Genomic DNA, 14,124 nt, shown 5'->3' with positions numbered 1-14,124 from the left:
AAAACTCTGGAATTTCAGAAGAGGAAGAAGAGGAGATTGACATCAAAGGAACATCATTATGAACCCCCTGACAACCCCAACTAGTCACAGACATAGACTTCCAATCCAACACAGGATTATGTACCTGCAACCACGGAAAACCCAGCACGATAACATCATGCAAATTATGCAACACCAGAAATCGACAATCTTCCTGATGGGCTGGCGCCATGTGCATGGTCACCTGTGTCCAAAACTGAGGCTTATTTTTAGCCAAAGGTGTAGCATCAATCCCCCTTAAAGGAATAGGGTTCTGCAAAGGCTGCAAGGGAAAACCACAACGCCTGGCAAACTCAAAATCCATTAAGTTCAAGGCGGCGCCTGAATAATAACACAACCTATTCTGACGTCTGAGTCCTTGTTGTTCTGTCCTAGACAGAATCCTATCACACTGCATTGGCTCAGGAATTGGCTCTGAGGACGACGCCACAGCGCGCACAGTTCTATGCTCCCGCAAGCGCCGATCAATCTGAATGGCCAGAGACATAGAATCACTCAGACCGGAAGGCGTGGGAAACCCCACCATAACATCTTTAACGGATTCAGAAAGACCCTTTCTGAAAATTGCCGCCAAAGCATCATCATTCCATTTAGTCAACACAGACTATTTTCTAAATTTCTGACAATACAATTCTGCCGCCTCTTGACCCTGAGACAGGGCCAACAAGGTCTTCTCCGCTTGATCCACAGAATTCGGTTCATCATATAATAATCCTAAAGCCTGAAAAAAGGAGTCTACATTAAGCAAAGCAGGATTCCCAGATTCCAGGGAAAATGCCCAATCCTGTGGATCACCACGCAGCAGGGAGATGACGATTTTAACCTGCTGAATGGAATCACCGGAGGATCGAGGTCTCAAAGCAAAAAACAGTTTACAATTGTTTTTAAAACTCAAAAATTTGGACCTGTCACCAAAAAACAAATCAGGAGTAGGAATCTTCGGTTCTAAAACAGGAGTCTGAATAATATAATCAGAAATACCCTGTACCCTGGCAGCAAGCTGGTCTACACGAGAAGCTAATTCCTGAACATCCATGCTAGCACAAGACTCCTCAGCCACCCATAGATAAAGAGGGAAAAAAAGACAAAACAGACTGCAGAAAAAAAAATGGCTCAACACCTTTCTTCCCTTCTTCTGAGATGCATTTAGCTCTTTACGGGCCAGTTGTACTGTTATGATCCGGTGACCTTGGAGCCGCATGAAACTTTCTCTGGAGTAGGTGGAAACTATACTGACCGCAGATCCTGAACTAACACTGCAACTAGAAGTAGCCGTGGGGTGTGCCTAACAAACCCTAGACACCTCGACACAGCCGGAGGACTAAATACCCCTATAGATGGAAATAGGAATACTACCTTGCCTCAGAGCAGAACCCCAAAGGATAGGCAGCCCCCACGAATATTGACTGTGAGTAGGAGAAGAAAAGACACAAGCAGGCAGAAAACAAGATTTAGCAAAAGAGGCCACTCTAGCTAAATAGGAAAGGATAGGACAGAATACTAGGCGGTCAGTATTAAAACCCTTCAAAAAAAATCCACAGCAGATAATACAAAAAATTCTACAATCTAACTAAAGACGTGGAATGAATATCTGCAACCCCAGAGAATCCAACAAGACTGAGAAAATACTGACACAATCTAAGCTGGACAAGAAAACACAAAAGAATAGCACTGAATCATGAAGCACACAGCATGTGTGCAACAGAAAAAAAAACAGACACTTATCTTTGCTGATTTGGCAGAAAGGCAGGAGGAACCAGGCAGAGGACAAACACCTCCCAACAACAATTGACAACTGGCAAGGACTAATGAATCCTGCACACCTAAATACCCCAGTCAGAACTGCAATCAGCAGAAACACCTGACCAGGACTGCAACTCAGGGACAACTGCATTACCACCTACCACCACCAGAGGGAACCCAAAAGCAGAATTCACAACAGTCCCCTCTATTTTTGCTGACCAGCAAAGGCAAAACTGACAGCTGCGGGCTGCAGCCCTTAGCTTTCAGCATTACCTTGGCTAGTTATCAAAAATAGAGGGATACCCATGCCATTTTTTTAAATTCTTTAAATAAATAAGTTTTTGACAACCAGCCAAGATAAAGCAGACAGTTGGTGGCTGGTATTCTCAGACTGGAAAGGGGCCATGGATATTAGTCCCCCCAGCCTAAAAATAATAGCCTGCAGCCACCCCAGAAAAGGTGCATCTATTAGATGCGTAAATTCTGGCGCTTTGCCCAGCTCTTCCCACTTGCCTTGGTGCGATGGCAATTGGGGTAATATGTGTGGGGTTGATGTCAGCTTTGTAATGTTAACTGACATCAACCCCACAGTTTATTTATGGAGAGGCATCTATAAGACACCCCCATTACTAACCCCATAGTCAAATGAAAAATCTAGAACAGAAACAGACACAGAGAAAAGTCCTTCATTTGAAATAAAAACACATACTCCTTTATTTGAAAGACACACTTCCCAACCTATTTATTACTGTAAAATGAAAAATAATAAAATACCATATTCCTCACTTGTCCAACGATTATCCGTATGTCCCACAATGTGCTCCAACTCAGCTACATCTGGATTACATGGCTGAGCTCTGGCATGATGTAACCGCTCAGCCATGAATCCAGTTGACACTGAGCTGAGGTTGAGAACTTAGCTGCCCCAGCGAGCATTGATATCAATAAAGTGAGCGGAGTTCATAGTCGATGAACTCTGGTGACCTCATTGAACTTTCTCATGAGCGCTGATGTCAGTGAGGTCACCGGAGTTCATCAACTGCACTTTCCTAGGGGTAGGATCATACGGGTCCAGGTATGTCGCTATGACTCTGATACCCTGTGTCCTTGCTTATTTCAGTCATTCATAGAGACGTTTCTCCTTGATTCAGTACCCAAAGTAGGGCGCTAAGTTGCCCCAAGGTCCTCTTCTCGCTGCACAGTACATTTCCTGGAGTTCTAAGCTTTCATCTTGCAGGAGTCCCCCACTTGCCTGTGATATCCTGCCGCCTCTGTAACTAGTTCCTTTACATGTTGAGTCTGGTAGTTCCACTGGTAAACTACTTACTTCCTATAAACCTAAACCTTTCCCACAACCTCTCCTATAGGGCCACCTTTTCCCCCATCTGCCTAGGGGCCGACCTTGCAATTAACACTGAAGGAACCTGAAAAACAACCGCCATAGGGATAAAATACTTTTTTTATAATATGCACAAATATAACAACACATAATGACTTGCAGCACACACTTGCCACAATGTCTTTAAAGGGAACTTGTCACCCCCTCACGTCGTTTTTAAGTAAGAGCCACCTTCTGCAGCACTAAGGCTGCATTCTGTGAAGGTGGCTCTTATGTTTCTGTTCCCTAGTAACACTGAAATATTGACTTTTATAAATTGCGCCCCATACCTGTATTGAGGACCAGAGGTATGGTGTCTTCCCCTGTTTCAGCCGCCTCCCAGCTGTCCATCATCCCCCTCCTGCAGCTGTGCGCCGCCTCCTGTGTTGCGGAACAGAACCATAAGAGCCACCTTCATAGAATGCAGCCTTAGTGCAGCTGAAGGTGGCACTTTAACTTAAAAACGCCCTGGGGGGGTGACAAGTTCCCTTTAAGAGGGGGACAGGACTCCTTTTCCTCTCTCTTACATTAGCAGCTGCAGTTCTCCTGTATTGCAACACTATTACAACCCTGTCTGCCTGTGAGATGAAAGCTGAAGTTGAGAGTGCACCTGCAGATGTGTCAGGTATCATCACACACAGCTCTGCCGTGAGATCAGGAGGGCAGAAAGCGGCCATCACACATCACATTGGTAACTCCACTTTTATTTAAGATAATCTCTGGAGGCAGATGCTCATGCAGATTAGTGTCCGGCCCATAGTCCTGAACAGCTCCTTTACAATGTAAGAAAAACATGGATTTCTCTGGAATAAGACATCGGATCGCATATGTCAATGTGTCATTTTATTCATCGTCTTATGATCTTCATGTCCAAATAGGCAACTTAGGAGGGTTGACCATTCTGACAGATTCCTTTTAAAAGAGGTTGGCCAGCACTTTTTTATTGATGGCATATACTAAGGATAGGAAAAAGGGGTGGATCTGAAGTACCTGGCCATGGTCACTATAGAAATGACAGAGGTGCTGTGTTCTGGCAACATCCAAGATCTTTTATTAGCTCGTATTAGCTAATTAGCGAGGGTGCTGGGTGTCGCACTCCCACTCTTAAGATTAATGGCTTATCTTAAGGAAGGGCCTTCAATTAAAAAAAAGTCTTGGCCAAGCGCTTTAGTTACCCATCCCTATGGGCTATGGTGGTAAACACTACAGGTCTTCTCTATTACATGTAAAATACTTGTGACCAATCACTATGCAGATGTTTGAAGGCTGCACAGGTAGGTGGGTATCACTGGCCACTTGTGGCTCCTGGGCCTAAGGTTGTGCAACTCTGATTTATATCACATTAACCCAAATTTGTGTAATATTTATTTCACGTTACCAGTGCCAAAATATGGTACTGCTCCTGCAGAGTCCTTTTCTCTGCCAGCTTTTCGTTTCGTTTGCAGCTTCCGTTGGTCCGAGTGCTTGGTGGCAGAAGTAGAGCGTCGAGCTTTGTGCCGGGACAACCTTTCTGATGCTGAAGAAGAAGTAAGACACCATGGCTGAGATATTTTAAGACTCGATCATGAACCTCTCTGCTTCACTGGCAATTCATTCATAATAATAGTGTATAAAAAAAAAATAATAATAATAATAGTAAATATTTTTCTCCAGATTTAAACAGTTTGCGTTTTTTTTTTTTGTTTTTTTTTTTTGTTTTAGCAAGGAGCTTGTTGGGAAAGCCTTAATATATTAAAGACAAATCATTTTCCCATAGAACATCTTTTGTATATTGCTCACACCAGAGGTGGTCAACCTGACATAATGTAAAATGTAAATGTAAAACACACCTCTTGTCTATATCGAAGGGTGGCACATCACTTTCAGCCAATGTAAAAGGGGTAGGAACGCATATGACTATTGTACACAGCTGTATTTGTGGACTGAATATTTTAGATATTTCATTTAGTTAAGTACAGGTTTTTAGCTAAACCTGTGTAAGGATTGTACTCGCTCAGGTACGTAGGAGGAAACAGGAGGTACATTCTCTTCAACGTCCATGTGGGTTTATTTGCTTCATAAACTATCAAGTCAGCAACAAAAATGTAAACAGTCTTTACATCAGGCCGACACAGTATCAATGTCCATAGCAGAGGTCTGCTCTCTCAGGCTTGTGGGTACATAAGCTGTGCAATGTCCAGCACTCATGCTCTATCTGAAGCCATGGACACAGAAAGGCTTCTCACTCTCAAGACACAGACCACTTTGTAATGTCCAGCCTGGACACATGGAAGTCTGTCCACACTGGCACACTCCCAAACACTCACTCACATTTGCCAAATACACCTCCATTACATAATTGTAACCACACCCAGGTACCTATCACATTGCTAGTCAGGTGATCGTGACATGACAGCAGGTCCTTAAACACACAACCTTCTTAGGTGATCAGACACACCCCTTTGGGTGGATATGTAGCTGACTGGACCCACCCATCTCTCCAAGCCACCTGGAAACCTTCCCAATGTAAAACAAATCCCTCAGCAGTAGATCTGCTGAGCAAAACACGCCCAGGCTCCCATCACAGGGCCACCCACCTCTGCGATACATACCGCCCATTAATCACATGATTAGTCCCCATACCACATATTCCCCCCCCCCCTGCCTAAAGCCGTGGGGCTTAGTACTTTCTATTACCCGGCCAGAGACCCTTCTCGGTCGTCCATGACAGTCAAACCGTCTCTCTAAGTCAGGCCCTGCTACTGAACCCTTTCGTAGGCATTCGTCATCCATCTCCATCACGTCCTTGGATAAAGATGACCCCTTGTCAGACCACCCCAGCGGTCAGTACGGTGTCGCGATTCCCTTGTACCCATACCTCCTGTCTGGCCTGACTCTTTGTCATCACGTCCGCTACAGGGTCTCCGGCCTAGGTCACTCAGCCCTGAGCTAACTGAGGTATCCCTGCTTCTACCTCTTCCATCAGGCCACCTTCTGTTATCTTTCTGCTGGCCATTTCTCCCATGTTTTTTTTTGTCCGGAGAGCAGTCCTTCCATCTGTCCCTATGTCCTCTATTAGCTCCAGCTTGAGGTTTTCCAATCTTAAGCGAACCTCTTTGCCTCTCTATCCCGCGAGATGAGGTTGGCGGCAATCTGTTTGCCATTTCCTGCAATTCTATATTGATCTGCTCCCTCTCACGTCTTAGCTGCTCGACTTCTTTTAGGTATGCCACGCGATACCCCAGGAGCATCCAGATATTCTCAAGACTCTCCATAGATCGGACAACAAGGAATGGAACCGTCCCCTCTTGACCCACGACCTGGGCCTTGTCATCAGCCGGAATCCTCAGTCTCTTCACACCGGATCTATTTGCAATCTCCTGTATCACTCTCCCAAGCCTTCCGATGACTTTCCCCACCAAATTTCTGGGTACCAGAATGATATCTTCCACCAAGCTGAGCAGATTTTGAGCTTCTCTCGCTAGCTCCAGACGTCAAGCGGATTCCTCATTCTTCAGCATGATCATCTGTTTTGTGCGGAGGCATTGTAGATGCATATCCCTCAGGACAGCCACCCGCTTCACTGTGACTTCCCTAGTTGACAGTAAAACCAGTTGATGAATCTCAGGCGCCCAGTGCACCCTACACGCTTCGACCGCCTTTTTAAAGGCCTCATGCACCTCCTCACTGGCACACGCTTCTCGCATGTCTTCGGGTACCTCTAGTATGCACTTGAGACCGGAAGTCTCACCTTCTTGAACATACTGTTGGACCTCCTCATCCTTAGTATCAGCACAGTTTCCCAAAACCTCGACGTCCCTTGTATGGCTATCTGGGTGGCACTTCCCCTGCTGGATTTCTTCCTCCGTGGAGGCCCCTTGTTTGGTCAGCCTCTCCAGCTCACTCTCCTTCATTGCGATCTGATTGGGATAGTGCAACAGTTCGATTTCCCGGTCATACGTGAATTTCTGAAGCTGGGGATTAGTCTCCTTTATCTTGAGCTCTCGGAGAACTTTATCTTGCTCCTCTACCGGGCAGCGATGCTCATCCTCTCTCCGGAGAAGCTCCTGCTGATGCTTCTCTTGGGCCTCTCTGAGCACTTCCATATCTTTCAATATGGCCTTGTTGTGGTTTGACACCCTGATAGGTGACCTCTGAGCTTAGAGACTTCCTTCTCCAGCTCATCCACTCTGTGCTCAATCGCCTGTCTCAGGACCCTTTCTCGTTCAACTGTCTCTTTAAGCAGCTCTATGTCATGGTCCTGCTCTCTTTTGGCCAGCACATGTTGCACCATCAGTTCTTTAATTAGATTTTCAAATGGGCTCTCTTGTCCACCCATACTCTGCTTCTTCAGAGGTCCACCTGTTCCTGCATCCGCCTCTATGGTCTCTGCGGGGCTCTGTCTGTTCACTCTTAGGTACCTCTCGACTCTTGGTAACTTCAGAGATCTCCATCTCTTCAGCATCAGGTACTCTGGGGCCTTCATCATACTGAGCCACTTCACCCTTTCCGGGCATTGCAGATGTGGGTCTACTACAGGTCTGTTTCAATTCCAGCCCTACCTCTGTGCTGGGATTTGTCAGAGACAAAGTGACCTCCTTATCAAGGACAGTAACCTGATCTGTACCTGACCCTGACTCTTCCTCATCATCTCTCTTCACAGAGGGTGTAGCCTGTCCCGCCTTTCCGCGGCCCCTGATACGAGACGAAGATCTGTCATTTTTACTCGGCTTCCCCTTACTGTACTCTTTTTCCCTTGCGTTCAAGTCACAGCCTGAATAGGAGACACCCCCTCTCACCCTGGAACAGCAAGTCCCCACTTAAACAGGTGTCAGACCCACACTTTATTCCGGTCACCCGGAACTCTGGACTATTGTTTTTAGGTGGTGCTACCTCCTCTTCCTTATACATCCCATTAACAAGAATCCCCACAACCTGCTGCTGTAGTGGGGCTTCCATACGACAGTTCTGTCTCTCCTCTGAGCAACCCCACACTTCATCAACTTCCCCTAGATCTTCAAAGACCACAAAATACAGGCCCCTCTCAAAGGGGTACAATAAGTTCGGTCTTATACCGCCAACTTGGCACTCGACACTTTTAGACATATTAATCATCACTCTGTCCACAGTATAGTCCACAGTGACCCCACGGATTCAGTGAACCTTGACCTTTTTCTCAGTCAGACAGAGAACGAGAAGAGTTCCCGTCACAGTCACCTGACTGTTTGAGTCCAGCAGTCCAGAGACTCCATCCCGATGTAACATCACGGTACACACCTGCTGCCTGTTGCCATACGGGAAGTCTATGCCGCACTCCGAGTAAGTAAAACACAAACACCACTGTTCCCCAGACATGTCCACTGAGGTAACCGGTGCTACCCCTTCTGAAAGCTCTGCCCCTTTTTGGGCCACTATCCCCTTTTTGGACTCCACCCTTTTTGTGCCACCACCCCCTTTTGGGTCACCGGCCCCTTGTGGCCCATTTTCTCCTTTAGAGCCACCACCCCCTTTAGGGACTCCGCCCCCTTCTGGGCAAATACCCGCTTTTGGGATGCCGCCCCTTTTTCGGGATGTTCGGCCACTTTTTGGCCAACCATAATTATTTGGGTCACCAATCCATTTTGGGACTCGACCCCTTTAGGGACACCACCCCACTCTGGGGTACACCCCGTGGACTACCCCACAGCACTCTCTGGCCCAACAGTTCCTCACAGCGAAGCTCCTGAGGTTGCTACTGCAGCTCCTGCTGCTGTAGAACCTCTTGCTGCAACTGCTCTGCAAACCTCCAGACAGCTTTGCGGACCTCTAGATGACTCTACGTTGAGGATGTTGACCACCTTCACAACCCCGCCGAGTTACTGCCAGCCGCCTTCAGTCTTAGTGGCCCTGCCGAGCCACAGCAAGTTGACTTGAAGAAAAACAAATAAATTCTGTAACACCTTCAGCTTTATAGAAAAAAACACAGTCTCTCACTGACCCCGGTCAGTATCACTCACGGTTGTCAGACCATCCACTCCTCTGGCTCAGACCAGCCAGCACTGCAACATGTGCTTCTTGGACCGTTGCCTGCAGTCTAGCACCTATTGTAAGGATTGTACTCACTCAGGTGCGTAGGAGGAAACAGGAGGCATATTCTCTTCAACGTCCATGTGGGTTTATTTGCTTCATAAACCATCAAGTCAGCAACAAAAATGTAAACAGTCTTTACATCAGGCCGACACAGTATCAATGTCCATAGCAGAGCTCTGCTCTTTCAGGCCTGTGGGTACACAGGTTGTGCAATGTCCAGCACTCATGCTCTATCTGAAGCCATGGACACAGAAAGGCTTCTCACTCTCAAGCCACAGACCACTCTGTAATGTCCAGCCTGGACACATGGAAGTCTGTCCACACTGGCAGACTCCCAAACACTCACTCACATGTGCCAAACACACCTCCATTACATAATTGTAACCAAACCCAGGTACCTATCACATTGCATATATCACATAGTCAGGTGATCATGACATCACTGCAGGTCTTTAAACACGCAACCTTCTTAGGTGTTCAGACACCCCTTTGGGTAGATATGTAGGTGACTGGACCCACCCATCTCTCCAAGTCACCTGAAAGCCTTCCCAATGTAAAACAAATCCCTCAGCAGTAGATCTGCTGAGCAAAACATGCCCAGGCTTCCATCACAGGGCCACCCACCTCTATTATTATTATTTATTATTATAGCGCCATTTATTCCATGGCGCTTTACATGTGAGGAGGGGTATACATAATACAAACAAGTACAATAATCTTAAACAATACAGGTCACAACTGGTACAGGAGGAGAGAGGACCCTGCCTGCGAGGGCTCACAATCTCCAAGGGATGGGTGAGGATACAGTAGGCGAGGGTAGAGCTGGTTGTGCAGCGGTTTGGTCGATCAGTGGTTATTGCAGGTTGTAGGCTTGTCGGAAGATACATACCACCCATTAATCACATGACCAGTCGCCATACCACACCTGATTTGGCAAAAAAAAAACAATCAACGTGTGGAGACACGGGGAGTCGGCGGGGCCCCGTTCCACTAGCCAGAACCGCAAGGACCAGGGATCGTTTCACCGAACGCCCGCTCTCCCTTTAACTGGGCATAACGCTACTCAGACAACACAACACAGGGTGAGAGTACAACAGTGTGGCAATGCTTTATTGAACCACAAAAAGAGGCAGATAACATGTAGAAACGTCCCAGCAAAATATCCCAAGATGGTGCACATTACAGAATCTCACCCTTCCGCTGACTTGTCAGGATAATGGCAGCTGTTGCTTCAGAGCTCCCAGGGCCGACTACCCCAGCTGTGGCACGCACCCAGAGGTGAGGTAACGACAAGCATAGGAAGATGACAGTCCATTCAGGTACAAGGCCAGTTGACCCGAGGGTCACAACCTGGCTTCAATGAACATCTTCATGGAGCCAGGCGACCGTCGGGTCCCAATTCTGTCTTTCTCCAAACGTATCTATGGTTCAGCGATGGTCAATGGAGCAGATCTGTATTCTTCCAACTGGGCCGAAAACCCCTAGGTTGTTTTCTGTAGAATGATAGATCCATGTCCATCGTGATGGGGCCATGAAGAATTGACAGCTGGCCTGTAGGATCCCCTGGATGTTTAGATTTCTCTCTCGGTGTCTCTGTCCAGAGGCATGTAACCTATTTTTATATTTAACAAGTGTCCTTCAGTCCAGCATCACAGAAAAGGGGAAGAAGGGTGACAACCAAGTCTCCTTGTTTGATTATGTAATCTATTTGCATAGATTTTCTCCTTTGTTTTAAAAATTAACAAACTACTGGGTTACACAATGAGTCTGTTTTCTTGACCAACCGGAAAAAAATGCTTAAATTCAAAAGCCAACATACAGATAACAATTTATTCTTCTTGGTTTGCTAAAAATAGACGTCTGGTTAATTAAGATACAATGCTGTGTCTCCACATAACGTATCAAGCTAGATCAGAGAGACTATTGTGAAATGGTCCAAGACAAGCTAAATAAAATACATTTTAGAAGTGGATTGTCCAATAGTACAGTTTCCATTAACCATTATCAATGTTTTGATTACCATAAAAAGAAAATAACAGATCTTTTCAACATCACAATGGAATCTTAAAATATATTTTAAAAAGAAGGTAAAAATAAAAAGTTTCCATTCTAAACAGAAAGGAAGACCAATAAAGATGGAAATAGGTAATAATTTGTTTTATATAAAATTGTCAGTGTCGCATATTTACCCGTCTGAAGAGATTTGTAAATTCCAGATAAGTGAGGGTAGCTCTTTAAAATATACTCTGTGGACAGGAGAGACCAAAAGCCACGGACATACTGCATATCACGTGTGAGAAGCCAAGTGAGAAGAGCATGAGAAGCTTTCTGAGCTCCTATTCCTTCACCAGCCCGCTGAGTCTCCTGGGGGTAAATGAGGAACACGTTTACAGGTCACATTTTTTTTATACAACATATTAAGAAGCTATTTGCCTGCGGGCCCTTGGGAACCCTAGAAGGGTCACCCCTATCTATGAGGAACATGTTGTTAGTATCACTACACCCAGGACATATCATCACTAGGGTATTTGTGAATCAATCCAAATATAATAGAACGTAGGGACAAGTGATAGGGTCCAAAGTCATCTCCAAATGGGTTTGTTTTTTGCACTAGGGCCCTTTACCTGCCTGTACCCAATGATGGATATTCTGATTCCTTAATGGAACAGTTAGACCATGATTACAACTTTCGTGCATACTTTCAACATTTTTCCAACACTTGATTAAAGAAGCATTCCCATCAAAGTTTTATATCCTCTAGTAAATTGAAATCAACATATTATAAAACACTATGTACTTACTGTACAATTGCTCATTTTGCCTTTCTAAGCAGTTCTTCTGTTTTCCATTAGTTCTATGACATCACGTAATTAAAAATTGAGTAGCTGAATCTTTGCAAGCTCTATGTAGAAACAGGAGGTCGATTTTCCCTGCATGAGTCATTAGTCGAAGAGGAAAATAATAAATATAGGGACAAGATTCTTGCTGTTTCTACATAGAGCAGAGTAAAGAGAAGAATTTAGTGGGTGAAAAGGCAAAAATAGCAATTGTAAGTACACAGCGCAGTATAATATGATGACTGCAATATATTAAGAGGATAAAAACTTTGTTGGGAGGACGAGTGCTTCTTTAAATGAGTAAAAGATGTACAAAAGAGCAAGCTGGCAGGCATGTTATACATGTCACCAATCACATCCATACTGTAAGCAGCTGCACTATGGCATCCTACTGTTGAGTGCAGTTGAAGACCAAGCTCATAAACAAAGGTGAATGAGCACTTGGGATTGCAGGTAACACATCAGCCACACCGTGGGACCCTAACCTAAACAAGCAGTTTAAATCAGCAATAACTTGTGTTTTTGAAGACTCACCTGAAATCTGTCTTCAGATACAAGGTCTCGGTCCATCATACCATGTAGCAGAGGAAAAAGGTCAGTAATTGCCACGGCAATTTCTGTGCGATGCCATTTGAGGAGCGCTCGTAAATCAGTACCACTAGGAAGGGATTCATGCTGAGACATGCTGCTAAAAACAGATATGTTTAGTAAATTCTCCCTAAAGGAGAGTTCTCAGGATTAAAAGTTATCACCTAACTATGGGCTAGGGCAGGGGTGGGGAACCTCAGTCCCCAGGGCCATTTACGGCACTCGATGACCTTTTATCAGGCCCCCGAGCAGATTTTAATTACAACCAGCTCATTAATTTCTTCCTGCTCTGTTAGCACACACATGCAGTGTTCACTACTGAACATTGAAGGACATGCAATCAAAGATTATGTCCTGAAACCAGTGCCAGAGTCAGGATGCACTTTGTGGGCGGGTTTGTACGGCCCCCCAAAGGATGGTATAAATATCCAAATGGCCCTTGGCAGAAAAAAGATTCCCCACCCCTGGCTAAGGCATTACTTTCCAATCGTTGGGGGATAATAATAATAATCTTTATTTTTATATAGCGCTAACATATTCCGCAGCGCTTTACATTTTGCACACATTGTCATCACTGTCCCCAATAGGGCTCACAATCTAAATTCCCTATCAGTATGTCTTTGGAATGTGGGAGGAAACCGGAGTGCCCGGAGGAAACCCACGCAAACACGGAGAGAACATACAAACTCTTTGCAGATGTTGTCCTTTGGTGGGGCTTGAACCCAGGACTCCAGCGCTGCAAGGCTGCAGTGCTATCCACTGCGCCACCGCGCGGATCAACCACTGTGGCCTCCACCAATCCAGAGAACCAGGGTTCAGAACAGTTCCAGCTGAATATAGTGGAGGTGGAATCATGTGCACTCCCGCTCTATTAATTCTGAATAGGAGCACCGGAGATTGCCGAGCACAGCACTTGGACGATCTTCGGCACTCCTATTAGAATGAATGAGGCAGTGTACCTGAATGACCTCTGCTCCATTCAGCTGGGGCTGTTCAGAGCCCTGGTTCTCCTAACCGGTATGAGCCATGGTGGTTGGTCCACCACCGGTAGGAAAGTTATCAGCAATCCTTCGAATAGTAGAACGTTGAGAACAGGTCTTTAAATACTTGAATGTTATCACTGCCTCTAGTACAGTGTTCCCAACCTGTGGCTCTTCACTTGTTGCAAAACTACTACTCCCTGACATATAGTGGTTGTCATGCCATGATGGGAGTTGTGGATATGCAACAGCTAGACAACCAGTCTGAAGTGTGGAAACCACTGTTCTAATACGTCTGTTCCAGCGGCAGTATTAGTAAGATACAGAGGTAAGACTTGTTCTTACCTGACTTCTGATTTCCAGTGTTCTTCTCATCTGTGGTCAGTAGCTTCCTATATTCTTCCTTTAAAGTACGTTGAAGGTAATTACCTAACCAATAACACACAGAAAATCACAGGTCTCCTCCTATCCTACTGAGAGTTGTCTGGCATGATATGGTTCATTACCAAGA

At 45.5% G+C, this 14,124-nt stretch overlaps 1 protein-coding gene across 8 annotated transcripts in view; it reads right to left on the bottom strand.

Annotated features, from left to right (window-relative positions):
• AIRE (autoimmune regulator) overlaps positions 1 to 14,124 on the bottom strand; it is a 119,273-nt gene that overhangs the window by 70,062 nt on the left and 35,087 nt on the right. For 5 of the 8 annotated variants that reach the window (XM_077291061.1, XM_077291065.1, XM_077291066.1 and 2 more), the window contains exons 2-5: positions 13,959 to 14,042; positions 12,580 to 12,730; positions 11,398 to 11,572; positions 4,539 to 4,676 (exon numbers count right to left, since the gene is read on the bottom strand). In XM_077291061.1, coding sequence (XP_077147176.1) covers positions 4,539 to 4,676; positions 11,398 to 11,572; positions 12,580 to 12,729 — 463 coding nt within the window. In that variant the 5' untranslated portion in view covers position 12,730; positions 13,959 to 14,042. Of the gene's footprint in view, positions 1 to 4,538; positions 4,677 to 11,397; positions 11,573 to 12,579; positions 12,734 to 13,958; positions 14,043 to 14,124 lie in introns of all 8 variants that reach the window. The other 3 variants (XM_077291062.1, XM_077291064.1, XM_077291063.1) reach the window with 3 other exon arrangements.

This window comes from Ranitomeya variabilis, chromosome 2 (assembly GCF_051348905.1).
Source record: "Ranitomeya variabilis isolate aRanVar5 chromosome 2, aRanVar5.hap1, whole genome shotgun sequence".
In the NCBI taxonomy this organism is placed as follows: domain Eukaryota; kingdom Metazoa; phylum Chordata; class Amphibia; order Anura; family Dendrobatidae; genus Ranitomeya; species Ranitomeya variabilis.
The sequence above is the reverse complement of the archived record's forward strand: the minus strand, read 5'-3'. Positions and strand labels throughout refer to the sequence as shown.